The 20,397-nt window shown below is 42.5% G+C and overlaps 1 protein-coding gene across 1 annotated transcript in view; it reads right to left on the reverse strand.

Annotated features, from left to right (window-relative positions):
* fam131ab (family with sequence similarity 131 member Ab) overlaps positions 1 to 19,490 on the reverse strand; it is a 25,590-nt gene extending 6,100 nt beyond the window's left edge. Inside the window, exons 1-3 of the mRNA XM_080460266.1 lie at positions 19,346 to 19,490; positions 4,146 to 4,239; positions 3,874 to 4,056 (exon numbers count right to left, since the gene is read on the reverse strand). Of these exons, the coding sequence (XP_080316392.1) occupies positions 3,874 to 4,056; positions 4,146 to 4,239; positions 19,346 to 19,381 (313 nt within the window). The 5' untranslated portion in view covers positions 19,382 to 19,490. The remainder of the gene's footprint in view (positions 1 to 3,873; positions 4,057 to 4,145; positions 4,240 to 19,345) is intronic.
* Positions 19,491 to 20,397: the final 907 nt, after the last annotated feature.

Consider the following 20,397-nt stretch of genomic DNA (forward strand, 5'->3'; position numbering starts at 1 on the left):
GTCACAGCTTGATGAGATATCACTCCAGACTGTCACACGTAGCAAAGAAAATCTGTTCTACACCGAGGGTCGGTTTTAGGTTGTCTGAGGGAGTCTGTTTACTCCTGGAAAAAAATGTAAATCTGGTCAGGCTGCATATTTTTCTGTAAACTACAGTGCACCAGAAACTACAACTCCTCCTTAACTTCAACAATCAAACATCACAGCCTCGTTTACTAAGGTCCTGCATAGGTTTGCTATCATTTGTGCTCAGGAAAATAGATTGCACTTCCAATTTGTGAGTTTTGCTGATGGGACGGACATTATGTGTGTTACGTCTCAAAACCGAAACTGCATAAACGCGTGCGCGTAGTTTTGATGCAGTTATAGCTCAGAGGGTAGGAAGTAGAATCCTAAAGAATCAGTTTGTCTGTGATCTTCAGTGTCCTGTAGCCTCAAGTTGCTTCGGTTGGAACTGCTTGCTGTTTATCTATGTTTTCTGTCACTCTATAGTGGACTAAAAACAGGAAGATCATGCAATCATCCACACGCTTTCAGGTGTGAACAAGGTGACGGTTGAGTTCGGGTGGAATTAAGTCATAGTTGACTTCAGAGCTGCAGGTTGAATGTAAATCAGTGCACTGTGTGTCTGTGTGTCTTGTTAGTTTGAATACAAACTGCAAGAGCCTTTACACACACACACACACACACACACACACACACACACACACACACACACACACACACACACACACACACACACACACACACCACGACCTCATGTATACAATACTCTCCAGTGTGACTATCTGGAACACACACCGAGCGCTCACTTCGCACGTTGACACTTCATGTACTAACACGCTCACTGACATTCACACAGAGTGTCCAGTCATCCACAGTAACACCATCACCGGGCTACAAGGGGAAGCTTGACAAAAATAAATAAATGGAGTCAGCACAACTGGCAGCTCCCTCGCGTTGTGGACGCGCACTGATCAAACATGCCAGAGAGGGATTCCTCTATCACCTTTACCTCCTCCCTTCCTGCTCAACTTCATCACATTTTTTCATATTTAGAAGTTATTAATAAATTATTGCACAACACAGAATGGATGGCCACGTTGAAATTGTTGGTAGAATATATGCCACCATTGTAAAATACAACTGATTGAATATATATTCTGATTGTTTTGCTTCTGTCGAATCAGTGATTAGAGCTGCAGATGAAACCATGAAATCACAGGAGGGGGGACGTGAGGAGAGGCCCGGAGTCATGTAAATAGTTATACATTAAAGAGGAAAGGAAAAAGAAGGCATGAACAGGAGGAGGCAGAGAGCAAAAATTGCTCCGTCACGGTGCCACTAGCCAGGAGAGAAACCTTACTGTGCAAATTAACCTTGAGAGTCTGCATTGCAGGGAGCGAATGGGAGGACGGACGGAGGGCTGGCGGGAGGGTGGGAGGAGGAAAGACAAGCGAAAAAAGAGGGGAAACGAGAGGAACTTCGAATAAGGAAATGGAGTGAACGGATGGCTGGTAAAGGATGAGGTGAGTGGGTAGAGGTAGAGGAGGCAGAGGGGATGCTGCTGAGAAAAATAGAGTTGAGACTGACAAACGTCTGTGTTTGGATATCTTATATAGACATTCACATTTCATCCTGTTCATGTTAAAGTTCATGTTTATGTTCACTCGTTTCAGTTTTGACTGCATTGACATTAAATCTCTGTATTCATATCAAAGGTGTGGGTTTGTTTGTGAATAAACAACCTGATCCAGTGAAACCACATGGCTGTATGATTTACATCAACCAAGAAAATGCTGATCTGAAACTTTTAACTAAGGCAATGTGTAATTCTCACAACATTATGTTTGAAAGTCAGTTGATCTTCTTCATGCAGAAACATTTTGTTTATTTGTCACTTGTGAATAGAATCAAAACTATAAAACTTCTGGGGGAACTCCAAGGGAAAAAAAGGTTGGGAATCAATAGTTGAATGAACTGTATGTGTACAGTACCTGACACTTTAACAATTTTTGAATTTAAAAGATTTTACCAATTAAGTTTTCAACGGTTTCTCTCCTTCACCGTATTATAAAAAGGCATGACCAAACACACCCATGGGTGCACAGATAGTGCAACTATTAGTCTAATACTGGACGTGGATGACAATTATATGTAACCCGAGCTAAGACAGTTGAACTCTAAACCACACATAAGCCTATGATAGTGCTGTCAATGTGGCGTATCTAATTGAAAGCTACAAAGACGCACAGCCGAGTGTCCACTGTGCTTTCAACTGAGCAACCGTAGGCAGTCCGGTTTATAAGTGAGGTGTGAATCGCAGACAGTGCTGATGAGGTCGTTTTCAACCTCCAGATCAGGCATTTTGCACACACTCACATTCATTACTGAGACAACAAAGACAGCAGTAAAGCGTAATGTCATGTACAGCACATTTATGCTCTGAACTCCTGCCAAGCACATCTGCTGCTGGACTGTATATCAAAACTGAACACTGCATTAAAAAAAAGCATATCAGAATGTGCTCTTAATGTGCATTTATCACTGTCATACACATTGGTGTGGAGAAGGCTACATGATGGTTTGGAGTGTTTTCAAGGCAAAACATACTTAAGCATCGAACACCCATGACAATGTTTTCAAGTGAAAAAAAAAAAGTTTCACGTTTACATAACAATGTTTTGAAAACAATGCAGTTAGCATCTCGAAGTCCGAGATAAGAGAGTTAAATATGGCCTGCAGATTAAAACGAACCAGCCAAAGGGTTCAGTACATCCTGCTTTCTTTGTAAAGTTTGAAAATGATGAAGATATGAAACACAACACCGACAAAAGAACTGAACGGAAGAATGCTGCATGTCTTGTGGGTGAGCGTTCAGACATGCAGCAATGTAATCTGGCTACTTGACCGTACCGACCCCAGTCACCATGAGTAAAGCCTCTGCTATGAAGCTTGATACATGTGCACATTTAACAGGTTTTTCAGTTGAATTACAACCAACCGCATTATGTGCAGAGCTGTATCAAATGCTTTAATCTGCGTTTTGTCTCATTTATTTGTCTCATAACTTTACAGAAGGGCATCGCTGAATCACCCCGCGGTTCCTCTATTATTGTCGTTCACCTTGTCGAGAACCGAACCTGGCTGAGAGCCAAGCACCCACCGCACATCACCTCCAGCGGTGGCACGGCCAATCTGTTAGTGATCAGATGACAGTGCCTCCTGCTCGCATTTCAACCCGATACAGACATGCATTGTCTTGTTTTCTAGGTGTTAAGTGTGACTCAGGTGAGAGATTGCATTCCTTTTCTTTTTCTTTTTCTTGCCAATTCCAGGTAACATTGGACGAGAGTCAAGGTACACTGTGGTCCTTTTGCAAGAGCTAAGAGACGGCGAGACGGAAATCTACATGCACACCTCTGGGCCATTTGGAGGCACCAATTAGCCTAACAAGCTTGTCTTTGGATTGCAGGAGGAAAGCCGAGTAGTGAAGCAACCCCGAGGTTTCCTACTCTTGTTCTGCATTTCTATTTAATTTCACTGTGATCTTTTAACATTGCGGTGTCCGATTATCACCAGCTATTGAATAAGATCAACTGGACATGATGGTGGAAGTTGTTTTATCCCTTATTCAAATGGCTTCATGGGTCCATGCTGTTTTCTTGACGAGGCTGGCTAGTTAAGCAGGGAAGTATCTTTTAAAGGATATAACCATGTCCACTCACCCACATTCATTTGCGTTGAGATACCTGGTATGTGGGCAATGAAAACATGCATCGACATTCTCACAAGATCTATTTTCTGAGTTACAACTCGCAGCTGTTGGATTGAGGTGTGTTTTTTCTTGTGACGTTGGGATATTGAACTTACCAGCAGCAAAGCGGGCCTCCTGTTCTCCCTCGGTGAGGTCGGAATACGAGTTGAAGTCTGACTCCAAAGCTGCCGGGGTGTCAATAGGCTTGCACCAGCCTTTCCACTCTATTAGATGGGCTACTCTGCCCTGTGCCATGGCTGTAGGCTTCGTCACATGGTCCTTCACTACCTGGGATATACCTGCAAAGGCAAACGAGCAATGTTACAATGAGAGACAAACCTTGAAATGATTATTTTCAGCAAGGCAGTGGAGTCCCAGTGTTCCCTACCGTGCAGGGAGGATCGCGCTAATGCAGCAATCTCTTGAATGGTGAGAGCTCTTCTTGATTTTGGTAACATTTCAATGGTGTCATCAACATTCACCTGCAACAACAAGAGTAAAAGAGAAAAAGAAAGTCCTGAGTGTGACTCAGAAGTTGTATAGCAGCTGGTGTATGCATCTTAGTATGACTCAGAGAAAAACCCACAGCTGCCTTCTGATGGAAAAGAGACTCCTGTATTCAAAGCTCTACAGCTGCTTTAGTGTTTTTTAAGGCCTTGGAAGGTGAAGTGTTTTCTCGATGCACACCAGTCAGTGCTTTAATGAGACACTTGGGATTAGGCCATTGATACAAGCATATACATGCATATGTGCACTTGTAGCAACCTTGCACAAGAAGACAGTTATTTCTGCCACTGCTAGTGAATCTACAGTATAATTGTTTAACCCTTCAGGCACCAGTGGGGTTTTCTTTTGGGGGGGGGGGGGGTATTCTATTTTGGAAATACCACATTTCAAAAGGCTGTGGCTTGAAAGCGGTAGAGATAAACATGTGAAATCCACAGTTTTTGATATTATTAAATAAACTCATCTCATGTGCATACGGGGACATAATGACATGACACCAATATGGGATTACATAAAACTGAACTTTAACCATTTTTTTCAAATCTGTCTCAGAACTGCACAGTAAATCTGTTAATTTGAGAGAAAGTTTCAGAAATCATCATCGTAAATTGGCGGGTTTTTGTGAGATTTATGTCTCCAATATAGCAAACTCCAAGGCTCATCAAAGTGTCAGATCCAAGCGTGGATCCCTTCATCATCTCTTAAATAAAAACATCCATCTTTGACCACCCGCCTCGCCCTCTGCTGCTGTCATGCTGTTTACATAACCTGATTTCTGCCGTCCTTCGGTAACATGCAATGTACATTAATTTGTTATTGGCTTTAGTTACGCAAGCCTCGCCATTATCAACGTGCTGCTTGATGTCGACTGTGCTCAACACTGAAAATGTTCCCCCTCAATGTCAACAACTGCCTCAGAAAGAACTACATCAATGTTTAAAAAGAAAGAAACTCAGTGCTTTATGTGTTTTTGCTGTGATTCACTCTTTATTTCTACTTGCTTGTCCTGCTGACTGGGTTGTCTCTCTACTTCCATCTCATCCTGCTTGCGCTGGCTCACTGCTACCAAAACATGGCAACAGAGAAAAGAGTTCCAAGCTCATTTTTCTCAGACACTTTAAATATAAATTCATCCACAAACTACACCGGGATCTGACTGTGTCACCGGTGTTGTAGTACTCAAGTCCGATCTTGATCTTGACCTTGGCGATGCTCTGGTCTTAGTTTTGACTTGAGGTGATCTTGACTACAACACTATGAGCTGAAACTTACTTATTTTGCAAGGTATTTTCCACTGAAGTGATAGAAACTTAAAAACCAGAGATAACTTTAGTAACTTTGTTGGCTGATTACAACAGTTTTCTATGTTGTTTTACACATGAAGACAAGCAAGAATAAGGAGTGTGTGTTGGGTTTTAACCAGGAGAATATCTCTGGATCATTTTGAGCTCAGATTGCTTAGTGTTTGGTGTGTATTAGCTACACATAGCTGTTACCCAATCAAGTCCTTTCAAGTGGAACCAGATGTGACCGATATGAGAGGTTTGATGTGATTACAATAAGTAACGCAAATAAATACATTGATGATACAAAAACTGACGGAACTGATGAAGTTCTGTTTTCAGACAGCTGCAACAATGATTTCCTCGTGGAGGCTCAAGAGGACCAAATAGAAAAGAACCCGCCCCATCAATCTGTCTGTGCTGTAAAGCCAAACCACAGTGGGAGTATCGAGTGTTGACAAGTTCCTTTGTCTGCAAACTCTTTTTATAGACCCACCCGCACTCACGTGGGAAACGGTCATGTCAACGGCGAAGGCCTCACGCTGAGCCGCCGCCGCCGCCGTGTCGTTACTCAATATGGGTCAGCACACTCGGCTGACTGGGCAATGTGATGACGGTTTAGGGCAGACAAGTACTTCTCAACAGGTGCAGACTGTGTCCAGTACATGATGTGACTGATAGTGGCTGCCAGGCGCGTTGGCTTCTGTCGCTTTTATTTAGAGGAGCAAAGCTGAAGGATTAAACCGCTGATACCAGAAAGGTTTGGACGTAAAAACGTCGTAAAATAAATCAAATACAGAATGTTTAGACCGATAAATGTTTGAGCATGATGTGAAATCAGCATTATGGTACAAAAATGCTGGGACAACAGCTTGTGGAAACTAACACTAGTCCTCAAAGTAAAAAAAATAAACTTAAACTAATTCTACTTTTTGGTTTTAAGAGAAAATTTGAGGTTCCAGTCAAACTTGACAAAGATTTTATTTTTTTCATATTTCATTATTTCTTTAACACATTTTTTCCCATTCATGTTTGTTTTAGAAGTGAAGTGACTCAGGCTCTTCTGTCATTGATTCAAAATGTGACAAATGAACTGAAAGCACATCTTTGGAAAATATGGTTGTAAATGCACAAATGAAAATATCATGTAATAAATTCAATCTCAGATACACATTTCTGAACTGTTTGTTGATAATAAATGTGTTATTTTAGCTCAGCTTCATCTGTGAGGACACCATATCAAGCATTTTCCAAATATTTCTGAAAATGTTGACATTTTTTTTGTTCAAGACCCATTGTCCCAATTTGAATGAGCTTGAACCCAACAAAGACAGCAGCATGTTTTTCTTACACCTGATTTGCTCTTTGCATGGTTGAGTTTTTTCCAACTGTATCCACAGACAACAGTTTTCAGAAGTCGTCAGTAGAATTAGAATGGTGATTTCCATTGCTGAGGTCTGTTGGTGCTGCTTTCTGATATTTGGTTTCCCATTGTGGCAACATCTGAGCTTTAACATTACATTTGATGCATTTTTCTGGATTTAACTTCTGAACATTCTCATGTGATTTTCATTCTGCACAAGATCCCAGCTTGTGATGGACAAGCCATCTGTCCAGGGTGAACTCTGCCAATCGCCCAGAGTCAGCTGGGATCGGCTCCAGCTCCCTGCAACCCCATACTGGATAGACTGTGGATGATGCAGGTATAAATAAACCACATCCATACTGATCCAAAATGGACTTCCAGTGAAAAAAGAGATCATTTATTGTTGAGATTTACAAAGAGTGGCAGGATGAATCCCCCTCACATGGCTTCACCTATCAAGGAGGTTTGCATGTTTTGCAATAAAGCATGCAGTTTAATAAAAAAAATTATACTTTTACCCTCCACCGATTTGTTTATGTCGACCTGGACGTATATTTCTGTTGTTTGTTTGTGGGTTAACAGGATAAAAACTCAGATGATGGAAACAACAGCCTAACTAATAATGGAACGGGGAAAAGTGATAAGTGGGAGGTATTTGCTCTCTGAGGGTCCTTTTTTTTTTATCACAATTTCAAAGGATAAAAACTGTGCAGGGAAAAGCTATCTTCTGAGTTTTGTTGTTACTGCGTCATCCTAAAAGCTCTCTGGCGCCCCCCAGGGAAGGCCCACCCCATACTTTGAGAATCACTGCTTTGGGCACTGCAAACATTAGTTCAGAGCTACTGAAGTGAAAGCTTCCATTTATGCTTCCTCCCATGATTAAATGAACACTCAATGGAGACATTTGGTTAATAGAGAACAGCACAATACTCCGGTAGATGAAGTTAGAAACATTTCCTTGACCTTGTCCTGTCAGTGGCACTTAAAAGAAACTAAATACCACTCCCAGGAACAAACAAACAATCAATGAAATGATCTGTCCGGAGGGCTCAGTGAAAGTAGGGGTGATACCGAGCTCGTGATGGCATCAGCCGTCGCCGCGAGCCCTGTTAATCCTCGCGCACCACGGAGCGGCTCGCAGATCAGAGGGAGGATAATCTGGAGGAGACGTGACACGTACCCTCGAGGAGCGCTAGAACAATATATTGTGTTGGCCTTTAATTGAAAATCGAGTCAGACTCTTAATGTTGTCCACCCACCACTGAAGACAAGTTTCAAATAGTTGTTCTGAGAAATCACTGCAGCAGGTTGTGGGAGGATTTGACAGACCTTTGGGGAGGATCCATTCTGGAAAAACTCCCACCTCACCATGCCTCATACCTCCAAACTTGATTTCACTGTTTTTCCAGTTAGGTATTCCCTGGCAAGAATACTTGAGAATATTTGGATAGGCTTGTATTTGGAAGTTCAGAGAATTTAAAGTGCTGGGTTTAGGCAGGGGCTGTCCAATCCTGGTCCTTGTAAGAAACGCCAATATGAAGCCATCATTGCAATATAAGGTGTGTTGCAACTGGGAGAGACATAAAACATTCAGGACAGAAGCGTCCAGGACCAGGATTAGACACCGCTGTTTTAGGCATCACGTTCAAATGCACCAATCAACCATAATATTATGAGTTTATGATGATTAATGATTTGTAAGTTCCCCTTTTAATGGTCAACACTAGACCTCTGAAGGTGTGCTGTCATAGCTGCTACTAAGATGTCAAAAGAAGAGCCTGTAATGGCTTTAGCAGCCCTAAGAGTTCATTTCTTGACAGGCTTGTGTGATGTGGCTTCACGAACTTCATGAAAAAACTCACTTTAAAAAAAGAAAGAACGCAAGGAGCTGAAGATCCCAGACATGGTCATGGCTTGGGACAACAAGACAACTCTGGGACAAATTCTGCGAAGACAGCTGTGAATTGGATAGTACTGGTATATTCTACTGCATTTAGAATGGTTGGTGAATAAATGTAAATGTAGGTGGTAGCTGTGTGGCGTAAGTGACACGGCTGTCATGGAATTCATGGCAATGTGAAATAATGATGACAACTGTCACATTGTACTACACATGACCACAGATTTGAGCCAACAGATATCATCACAATTGCCCATCATCTTTCGGCAATGACCATGATCACAGAATGTGTTGTCGCCACAAGTCCTGTAAGCAAACTTGAGATCTGAGGTTTGCTGGTTCAAATCCCACAGTTAACAGGTCACCACTGTGAGTCCATGAGCAAGATCCTTGACCCACGAGTTCTCCGGTTGTCCCACTATGGCAGCCCGCTGCTTCTAGCATGTATACTTAAGGTAAACTACGAATAGGATGGGTTGAATGTAGACACGGAATCTCCCAAGGTGATCAATAAAGTGTGCTTTCTTCTTGTTCTTTAAGTTGCATGCACGGTGGATCACCACATGCAGCAGTGAGTCACACATTCAAAATCCTGCCACGAATTCACCTCTTCTCCTTCCTTGTACTAGATGCAAATACAATTTGGTCCCTCACAAACTCTCTGACAGATACCAAGTGAAAGGATTCGCTTTCACTGTCACTGGTCATAATGTCATGGCTGAAAGATCGAGATGAGTAAGAGCTTTTTAAAAGAGGCTAAAACCCTCGGCCTGAACGTCTGCTACTCCATTGATCCCTCTCTTGCCCCCCCCTCCCCCCCTCACTTCCCCACTGCCCTACTGAACAGCAGAGTGAGCTCAGAGCAGACTGAGTGCTTCAATTACACTGCTGCATCGCCGCTTTTTCCACCACACGCAGACATATACACCTCAAACACAGTCCCACAGAAGACTGAGCAGGTTTGAATGTTACTCATTTCGGTCTCTGAGATTTTTAGTGCATCTATCCGAGCAGCAGAAATACAAGGAAAGTTTAAAAAAAAAAAAAAAAGCCATAAATTTCCACAGTCTACTGCATGCAGACAGTAGGCTGTCATGATGCTGCTTGGGTTCACCTCTGGCTTTTAAATCAGCGCTTAACTGGCGTCTCTGTGAGCTAGCACAGCCCAGAGACAGCGTGAGAGGAAAACACAACATTCTTCAAGCGGAGAGCAGACAGACATTAGCTGTGTGATATAAAGCCATCTTGACTAATGTCTGCAAATCTGCTTTGCTCGGAAGAATGAAGTACACTTGAAGGTTTTATGTATTGATCTGTTCCACAAAATGTTGGTATTGTTTACCTATGTCAACCTCACACTGATCCGCGATGTACTTGTAGTGTTTGTCTGCTTTTGTTGTGGTTGTAGTGAATACAGCAGGAGAAATGGAAAAAAAAATGAGGTCAAGGAGTATAAAAGTTGAGTCAATTCTTTAGGAGGTTTGTTTGGGGTGATTAGTTTTGAAAAGAACGGTGGACTTTTTTTTGTTATGCAATCCTGACAACAATCCTGTTTTTATTTTTTTATTTTTTTTAAAGTTTCTTTGTTTTAATTGGCTACACTTTGAGGAGATGTGAACTTAACAGGAAGGACACACAGAAGTGTCTTGCATGACAAACCCACAACATTGCACATACTATCAATTTAGCACATTTGTGTTTCTAAAAATAGAATATTGGATGTTTTTTTTCTGATCACAGAAAACAAAGTTGAGAAGAACGTACATCTCTGGTAGCAACGTAGATTATAAGCAAAGTTGTGGTTCAGAAACAGTGAATTTAAAAGTATTTTCTGATCATTGACCAGATAATTGAAGGGAGACCGTCGTTTATCTATTGGTGACGTGTAACACAACTCCTGATTCAATACGTCCAATGTTTCATCTGAGAAATTTGGTCAATTTGACCATTCAAAGGTTTTGTTTGGATTTAAAATGCTCAGAAACTGAGCTAAAAATGCAGTTTTTTACTTTTTTGATAAATTTTGAGGGATAGTTGCTATCAAATCGATCCATACATCCATCCATCCATCCATCCATCCATCCATCCGTCTGTCCATTCATCCGTCCATCCATCCATTCATCCATCTTCTATAATACACAATCCTGTACAAGGTCGTGGGGGCTGGAGTCAATCCTAGCTTACTATGGGTGAGGGCAGGATACAAATCATACACTAAATATTGGTGCCACAGGAAAAATTTGTCATTTGAAAGAATTACAAAAGTGGCTTCTGTTAAACAGATGAGATGGGTGAGATATCGAGCTCGAAAAATAACTTCAACATCCCCTTCTTTTCAGCCCTCTTTCTTTTTCTTTCTGTCTCTAACTCCTCCAAAAAGGAGAAATACTGTCATCATCCTGCTTTCTTTAGCATCATTGTAGCCGAGCATGGTGGCATTGAAGTGAGACTTAAAAACAAATCTGAGTGAAAGAGACGTAGTGAGCTGTCCGGCCATTCGGGCTCTCACAGTGCCACTCGGCACGGCCACAAAGAAAGAGGCCGCATTTCATAACGGATCACTTAGGCGCCGCTAATCATAGCCTGGCTACGACACATCAGGCTCACACCCAGATGGTGCGCACAGGCAAAAGAGATTCATCGGCTTTATTGCCATCATCATCTTCATCATCAAAACATTCCTCAAACATCAGTCACATATACAGCCATGGTTCATGAAACCTTTCTTTCAAAAGGCAAAGGAAGTTTATTCCTACAGCCCTATTTGCACATGAAGCCATTTAAGGTGATTTACAAGAATTAAGATATTTTGATAGCTTGATTTCAGTGTCAAGCATCTTTGAAAGATTGCCCAGAAACACCAATTTATTAGAAACTAAACCAAATCCTCAAATTTTGGCTGAAGATTTTGTCTTAGGAGCAGGAAACATGAACAAACATAAGGATTTGAGCAAGTTTGTGATGGCTAGATGACTGGGTCAGAGCATCTCCAAAACTGCTGCTCTTGACTGGTGGTCAGGTTCTGAAAGATTAAGCTTCTGATTCAAAGATGTCAGAGTCATAAACAGCCAATGCGTGTTTCACATGGAGGCCACATGTCCTCTAAATCAAAGGGTCTCATCTATATGAGTCCATGCCTTGACTGGTCTGTGCAGAAAGTCTTAATTTACACTACAACAGAACACCAAGACAATGCATGACTGTTCCTCTTCAAGTATCACACGCTGGGTGTAGCATATTAGTCAAAAACAGGAAGACATTACTGAACCTGCTAACTCGCAGGTGGCTGCCAGATGAGTCTTGTAGTACCAGTTTGTGCCACAAGTTGGTACAGTGAGTCACTTTACTGCTCTTCCTCCATTTAGGCCAAGAACAGAAGAAGCAGCAGCAGATTTGTATACCAATGGGAAATTCTCAAGTTATCTTCAAAGCGCAACTTTAAAAAACGTCTTTATGACAGATACACCATCCTGATCCCAAATTAACCACAGCTACAGAAGGCTAGTAACACACGCTTTACTTTGTTTTGAGTCATTTTTCTGAGTGTCACATCTGCACTGAATGAAGAAAACGCAAATAAACCTCCACTATTGGTGTAAGTGGATCAGCAGCTCCTCTGCAGAGCCTCTCTGTTACATTCACACTTCGCTGAGACTCCATTAAAAATCCCAAATTAAAAAATAATTGCTAATCACGCTGAATGGCTTGTAAATAAGTAGAAAACCGACTGGTTGACATTAATGAAAAGTCGAATGGGGAAAGAACCCAGGGTTGAAAACACACATTACAGACTTGAATAGCTTGATTAATAAGATAATTATTAAACTAGGAAAGGTTGAGAAAATAATTTTCTGCTTCATGTGGCAAATTACTGAGAGACTGTCATTTTTGATCAGGCATATCTGGTAGGTGCCTCACTGGGTTACAATTCTCTAGGTTACCTGTAGCAAAAATGCAGCACAAAGTGGCCCACAAGAGGTTAAGAAATATATATTAAAAAATATAGATTTCTTTCGTAAAAGTCCCTGCTGTTCCCAACTTGACCACTAGGGGTTGTGAAATTACCTGACAAAACTGAACATTCAGACCCCCGTCGCCGCTGCTTTAAACAATCAAACCATCACCGGCAGCCTCTTTGCTTGTATCCTCCATAAATCAAGCCTTACAGCTATAATGAAGTTACCCCAGATGCCCTCATTGCTTCTTAGCACACGTTTTGCCCTGTTACAGCAAGAAAGGAAGGAGCTTATTAATGCTTGGTGCCTTCCACTTAGATCGAGGTCCAGCTTCCGCGCGTGCTGGGTCCGTGTCAGGGCTTACTGGGACTCTTAATGGAACCGGGCAATCATTCATTTCACTGGTGCTTTCCCTCCTGTGACAAGTTATAAGCTAATGTCTTCTATTAAAACGATCTCGATGTATTGTGAGAAATCAGTGTCCAGCTCAGGGCAGGTAAATAACTTCTCTGCCAAGACACAATAAATTCACACATAAAATCACAGTAGTGCAAAGAAAAATCTGCTAGTAGTAGAAAAGTGACATTAATGTTGAATACAGTTGTCTGATGAGCCAAAACGTGTCAGTCGTTGTGTAAACTTGCCAAGCAGCACAAACAGGATGTTTTCTAAGTCTTTATTTTCACTTGTGCTTGAATAAAGTTGCACTGATGCTGCTTAGAAAAATGTTAGGCAGATGTTCAAGAAAACAATGTAACCAAAGGGGGAATTTCCATCCTATTGGGAAATTAAACCTTCTTTACAAAGAAAACAATAATTAGACAGCAAAGAAAAAAATATCAATAAATGAATACTCAATTAAAAATGTATTTCCACTTAATATTAAAAGAGTAAAGTTAATGGCAGCCTTTGTTTTCAGGCATTTTAAATAAATGATCTTTGGATCCAGCACTGGTCAAATGTGACAGGCTCGAAATGTCATGACTTGACCTCCCGGAGACCTTCAGGTGGAGAAAAGTGGGCGAGAATTTGATATTTCGAGCAAACGTGAGAAAACTGATTGAGAAATTGAAAAGAAAACACACCATGATCCATTGAGTAATCTGTCTCGCAACTGTGCAAAACACAGCAAATAGGTATCTGTTTGATTTACTACGTCTGAAAACATGTCTGTTTTTAATGAATATGGAAATAGGATCAAACTGGCTCAGTGTCTAGCAGAAATGATCCTGTTGTTGTGGTGACAGACATTTCCTCTGCTGGCCCCCCATGACTCTTATTATTGGGCTTCATTTTAAATGTTTTCTGTATATCTCAAACGTTCACCCAGTGACAGATCATCACAGAAAACTCTTTTCTTTTGGTGAATATTCTGATTTATTCCATCTAACTTCCTCCAACTCAACATTCAATAAATCCATAGTGAACACCAGCAAGCAAACAGAAACGATTCCTCCAGCATAAATTGTATAAATATGAAACAACTAATGTTTCATATAATGAGTAAACAGTTGGGGTTGTAACAAATCAAACTACTTTCAAATCGATCAAAATGTGAAAGACATTTTTGTGTATGTTTCATAAACTCCTACCTCTTCACGTTTACATACTTTGTGTACTTGTACTGAGCTGGTAAGGAAGAGGAATGAACCACTGAGATAAACATGGAGAGAAAAAACTTGAAAAGTGGAATAACGTACGAATTAGGTGTATTTAAAGTGAGTTTTGATAGGGACAGTTTTATCTTTTTCCAGCCAAGTTGACGTAACTTGCCCAGACCTCCAGCTGCTGGTTGGTTCACCGTTACTTGGCACCTATAAATGAACTCGTAATGACAACCGAGGCTAAAAGTCACGTCAAAGAAGATTCAGGAGGCCCAGCAGAGCCACAAACGCTCTTTAATGCTCTTTAATGAAGAGAGAATTAAGGGCACCTCGCTGAAGTCCAGAGCGCCCAGAGGTGCTGTCAGTATCAGTCTGCGCGCCAAGCAGGTCCGCGTGTTCCCCAAAAGCGTGAGGTCGGACAGGGAGCTCGCTGCGCTCCAGTCCACGCGCAACGAACCGTCGACAGCCACTGTCGAGGAGGAAGAGAGCCACGTGAAGATCACAACAGTCCAACAAATCCTAAAACTCATAGCGGCTCTGCTCCATATTCTGGCTCCAAAGTATCCAAAACAAAGGGGAAACTACTGATGAAATGCACTTTATATTGTGCAAATACCAAATACTTTCTTTTAAACTGGAGCGAGAATGACCAAGTATGAGTTTTAGGATTAGGCTGACCTCTGTCGCCACTGGCTGAAATCATCATGCCAGCCAGTCCATGCCTCCAAGCGGGCCGAGGGGCAGCCACCAAAGGGGGCGGTGATGGCCGTATAAGAGAGTGTGTGTGATGTTTCCGTATCTCACTGCAGTTTTCACACTAAAAAAAACCAAACCACCACAGGAAAGCCAGTTCCTGTTTCCTGATAAGGCATAAACAGTCTGCACAGACAAAAGAGAAAAACTGTAAAACAAAGACTCAATTAAAACAATTACAATGGGATCCTGTTTGCAGGAGGGCTATTATTTGGGGATGTTAAGCCAAAGAACTTAAAAGAGGCTTTGAAGCTCTTGTTTTTCTTTTCTTTTTCTTTTTTTTTTTAAAGTTTAGGGCAGTGTATTTTTGAGAAAACCTTGTGAGATAACAAGGGGGACGGTGGGTGTGCAGGCCCCTCTTCCATGCACTTCCAAGCCATGCCACGTCATGCAGGTACGACTGGCTGCAGCCCAAGCCTGTTTGATATCTCATAAAGTGGATCCGGATTGTTGGAAGGAGAGAAGCCGTGAGGCAAAAGAATAAGGCACATGCCTGTGATGCTCTGATTTTTTTTTTTTTCACCTCCTTGTTGATTAATACACGTCATCCATTGAGATCCGCACCCGGGGGACAACACGGAGCGCAAATGTCACGGAGCGACCTCCCGCCCGCAAACGTCACATAACCGCCTTCAGATATATGATGATCCGGTTTATTTCACGGGTTTAACCTTTCTATCAGCGGCCCTCGTCGGGACCTGACACACTCGGGGACCACGCGGGAGCAGAGGTGCCTATTAACTTGGCAGCCGGATGGGATTTGGGAGGGGCGGATGGTTTCAGCACCCCGGACAGCTCCCTGACGCTCACCACACACGAGCGTTCATACCCCCCCCCCCCCCCCCCCCCCCCACTCTCCAAATCAGATTCTCAAAACGAGATTAAGAGGTGGGGCCCCTAAATGTCAGTGCCTGGCTACTCTTTCTGGCCCTCCACGGCGAGGAGCCGTTTCTAGTTACTGTCTGTGAAAAGAACAACTCGCTCGATTAGTCGCCAGCGCCCATCTCAAATATTGAGTCCAATATCAAGGCCGATCACTCACTCCCCACCGGGTCAAAGCCTCCGCCGTTTAGCGTGCGGGGCTCAAGTTGCCCACCAGCAGAATTCAATATGTGCCGTTTAATTGGGTGTGATGAGATCAGGTGCCCCGGGGTGTATTGTATCCTTGAATCTAGGCCACCTCGGTCAATGAAAGTATTGTTCGGAGGAGTGAGAGATGCGAGAGATTTGCAGAATGTGACGGTCATTCGAGCCCCCGGCACCCATAAACAGGCTCACGCTGGATGTTACGGTGACACGTCAGCCGTTAATTTCCAGAAAACGCACGCGGATTTCCACAGCCTGCGCCCAAAAGAGGTAGGAGTGTGTGCACCGGCGTGTCCACAGGGTTCACTGTGTCTTTCTTGTCACGTACAGGCGGCTGGGCAGGTTTTGAACGACACTTCAAAAGAAACACCTCTCTGCAGCCAGAAATAAAGACATGAGATTCCCACAACCAGACGGTGTGCAGGAAAATGAATCAATGAGCAATGCAGAAATGAACCAACTCATGTTTGCATCATGAATTGAGATATTTGAAATAAAAACCTAATAACTACTGAGCTCCTTCATTATATCATTTGTCTATACTGAGAAATGTTTTTTTTTGTTATTGGTGTTTATATTACCTAAAGGGAAGTGAAAATTTATGAATAATTTGCATGCATGCATGCATGTCTGTATATTTTACATATTTATTGCATGCAAACTGTTTTTTTCCCCATTTTCTCTTGTCAAATATCAGACAATTTTAAACACTAAGCACTCTTCCTATTAATGAAATATTTGGTTTCTTGGGATTAGAATCAAGTCCCTGCTTTATAAATGTATCCATTTATAACAATTAAGACGCTTAAAAATAAGTTTAAAATTGTATATGTTTGACAGTGTTCAGATCTGCCTTCTCATCCACTATGACAGTATAGATCAGCTCCCAATATCAGGTGGCTCCTGGGAGATTTCCGAAGCCATCCCCGGTTACTCCCTGAAAATCCCCCGGAGCTGTCGTCACAGATTTTACTGATGCAGACGTGTCATTTTGCCATTTATATGAACACTCATTAAAACACTTTCCATCCCAGAGAGTGATCAAAGAGTATTTGAAGATTTAAAGACTTTGAAGTGTGAAAAACATCCTTATGTGCTCTTTGTGTCAATGCAATTCGTTTGAAAAGCATTAAACTGTTCAAAATGACACAATTCATCATTTCTCTCCAACATTTCTGACTGAATTTCTGTCAAAAAATATTAACTATTATATTGACTAACTTTTAACTCGCTCTAATCAACTATTTATTGTATGAGTAAAATAAATGCTCCAAAACATGACAATAATTGACAGCGCTGTTATGTGCTGAAGAATATTTTGTTATTCTCAATTAATAGGGGACTTAGTAAAATATGACTACATTTCACAATTTAACCCTGAAGTGATGTTGAATTATATGTTTTTAGTTAAACACTTTTAAATCTGTATAAAAATGCTAAATTACATGCCAAATATGCAACCAAAATTTTAAATTTGAATGAACCTACAATACAGCGTGTTGTTAACAATAATGTACAGTAACTACGGCTTACTATACTTATTGTGTGAGTGTTTTACAATAAATAGTGTCATTCACAGTGGTTCACAGTGCATGTTTTTTTTTTTTTTTCGGATATCCAAGATACATGCATCAAATGGGAGCACTAAGTAGGAATCAAAAGCAAAAAGTGGACACATAATGTGGTGCTTACAAAAGGAAAATAACACTTTATATAATGTAGTTTTCCCTCCAATGTTTAGTAGGAAACAAAAAGAGTTGCACGTGTTCCCTGTTATGGCCACATGCTCAATAAAGGGTTAAGATCAGGGAGGCTGTTTTGATGACATGACAGTAAATGAGAAATGAAATAAACGAGGACTGGTGCTGCATTCTGAAAAAAATCCCTGCCACATGGAGAATGGGATGAGCCTGAAACTTGTGGCGGCTCTCCTGTGTGCGTGAGCTTACGATCATCCGCCGACTGTGATCCGCCACAACCGACGCCGCAGCAGCGTCTCCTCTGCAGCTTCATGATATTTCTATTTATCTGAGAGCCGATTTGTACTTACAGGGCTCTCTCTCTCTCTCTCTCGCTCTCGCTCTCGCTCTCTCTCTCTCTCTCTCTCTCTCTCTCTCAAACACAGACACACACACAGTACTCTCCCTGTAGTTGCCGTTGTCGTGGAAACTGCAGATGGAGAGACCTCGACCATGCATCTCTCTCTCTTTCCTGTCTCTGGTGTCTTTTTAAGGGTTTCTGAGACTTATGAGCAAATAAACGCAATTAGGTCAGGACCAACAGCATGATCTCTCTCTCTCTCTCTCTCTCTCTCTCTCTCTCTCACACACACACACACACACACACACACACACACACACACACACACACACACACACACACATACACACACATAGATATGAGAGTCAAACAGGTGGCTCATGATAGACCTGCAGCAGAAACACCCTGTGATGACTGAAAATAGGGGGCATCTTGGGGAATCGTGGTGGGGGCAGGTGGGGGGTGGGGGGGTCTTGTCCTCATGCAGGCTGCAACAAGGAGCTGAAGGCTCATGTAATCTTGATGTGACTTGGAAGGACAGATTTCACCCTCAATTATAGGCATGGATGGATGAATGGATGGATGGATGGATGGATGGATGGATGGATGGATGGATGGATGGATGGATGGATGGATGGATGGATGGATGGATGATGATACCCAGATCAATAAATGGGCATTTGAGTTTACGGGGTGGACGGGATGATAATGTCAGGTGGGGAAGACACGCGCCAGAGGTTAGGAGGGTAAAGCGCGCACAGGACTCGGCCCCTCGAGCGACATTCACAGCAGCCAGCAAGACGCACGCACGCACGGCCAAAGGTGTAAACAACCGTGAGAGCGAATAGATGCGGCGGCAACAGGGAGTTTGTTTCTTGGCAACAAGAAGGCAATCCATTGCGTGCGTACGGAGGAACCGACCCCGGCTCCCCTTTTCCAATTTCCACGAATGCGTCTTAATCTGATATTTTAAGGACAGATTATCCCCCATTCTGCGAAAACGAGACGTCTCAAGATTTGTCAGCGTGTGTGAGCGCACAATGAGGATAAAAAAAAAAAAAGAATTCAAAGAGAATAAAGAGCTGGTCCATACCTTGCAGCTGAACTGTGTCAGCGCGGTCAGAACCATGGTGTCAGGACGGTTTCTCACGTTATTACAGAAAAAAAAGGAGAGCAGAGCATCCCCGACTCCGCCGTGTCAAGAGCACCTCCGTCTTCACCGCCTCCGACTGCCGCGCACTGCTCGCTCGCCAAAAAAGCTTCTTTTGCAACTCTCGTAGCCTCGCGATGTTTTGGGCTGGAAGACACCAGCACCCCCTGCGACTACTTCCCCACCACCCCAACCCAAAACAAAAAAAACACTGCAGCCACGTTACGCTGTCAGCTCATATGTGATTAAATAAACTATGCATTTATCCTTATTTATCTGCATATGACTGAGCAGCGCAATTTCATATGCAAACTATAAGCAACCCTCCCGAATAGAATGTCACCCTCTGCACCCGGCTGCAGCAAAAAAAAAAAAATGCGGTAAAGAAAAAAAAAAATCAGGCTTCCTCCAGCGTGCTTGTCTAATTTTCTCTTTAAACCAAAGGAAATTAAGACGTTTCTTACCAACAGGCGCTTTGGAGCTGATACAGCCCATTGTCGCAGCTGCATGTATGTGGAGCCTTTTGAGGATCGAGCAAAAGAAAAGAAAAGAAAAGAAAAAAAAAGAAGAAGAAATGTCTCCCTGATATCCTCGTGTATGAGGAGTAGGATCGTACCTCACTGATGGAAAAGCCTCTGTCACTCTCCGCTGGGTTCCGGTGCGCGCTGCCGTGCTCAGACCGCCGGAGTGACGCTGAGGGCGGGGGGGAGTCCGGTCATCACTTCTGCAGATCCGCGCTTTCTTCTCTGTTTCTGGCTTGCTTCGGATCCATTCAAAACACTTTATGCAGTTTTTTTTTTCAATTGTTATTTTGTTTTTTTTGGTTTTGCTGCGTCTTTCTCGTTTCCGCTCACCGGTTGCAGGCTCGGATCAGTTTGATTCAGCACCACGCGCAGGGGACAGCGCTCCGCCTGGAGGCTGCTGCTGCAGGGGCTTCCCGTCTCAACGTGGCAGCAATCAGGGTCAAAGAGGTGAATTAGTGATGGTTATGCTTG

Source organism: Lipophrys pholis (genome assembly GCF_963383615.2).
Source record: "Lipophrys pholis genome assembly, chromosome: 3".
Taxonomy (NCBI): domain Eukaryota; kingdom Metazoa; phylum Chordata; class Actinopteri; order Blenniiformes; family Blenniidae; genus Lipophrys; species Lipophrys pholis.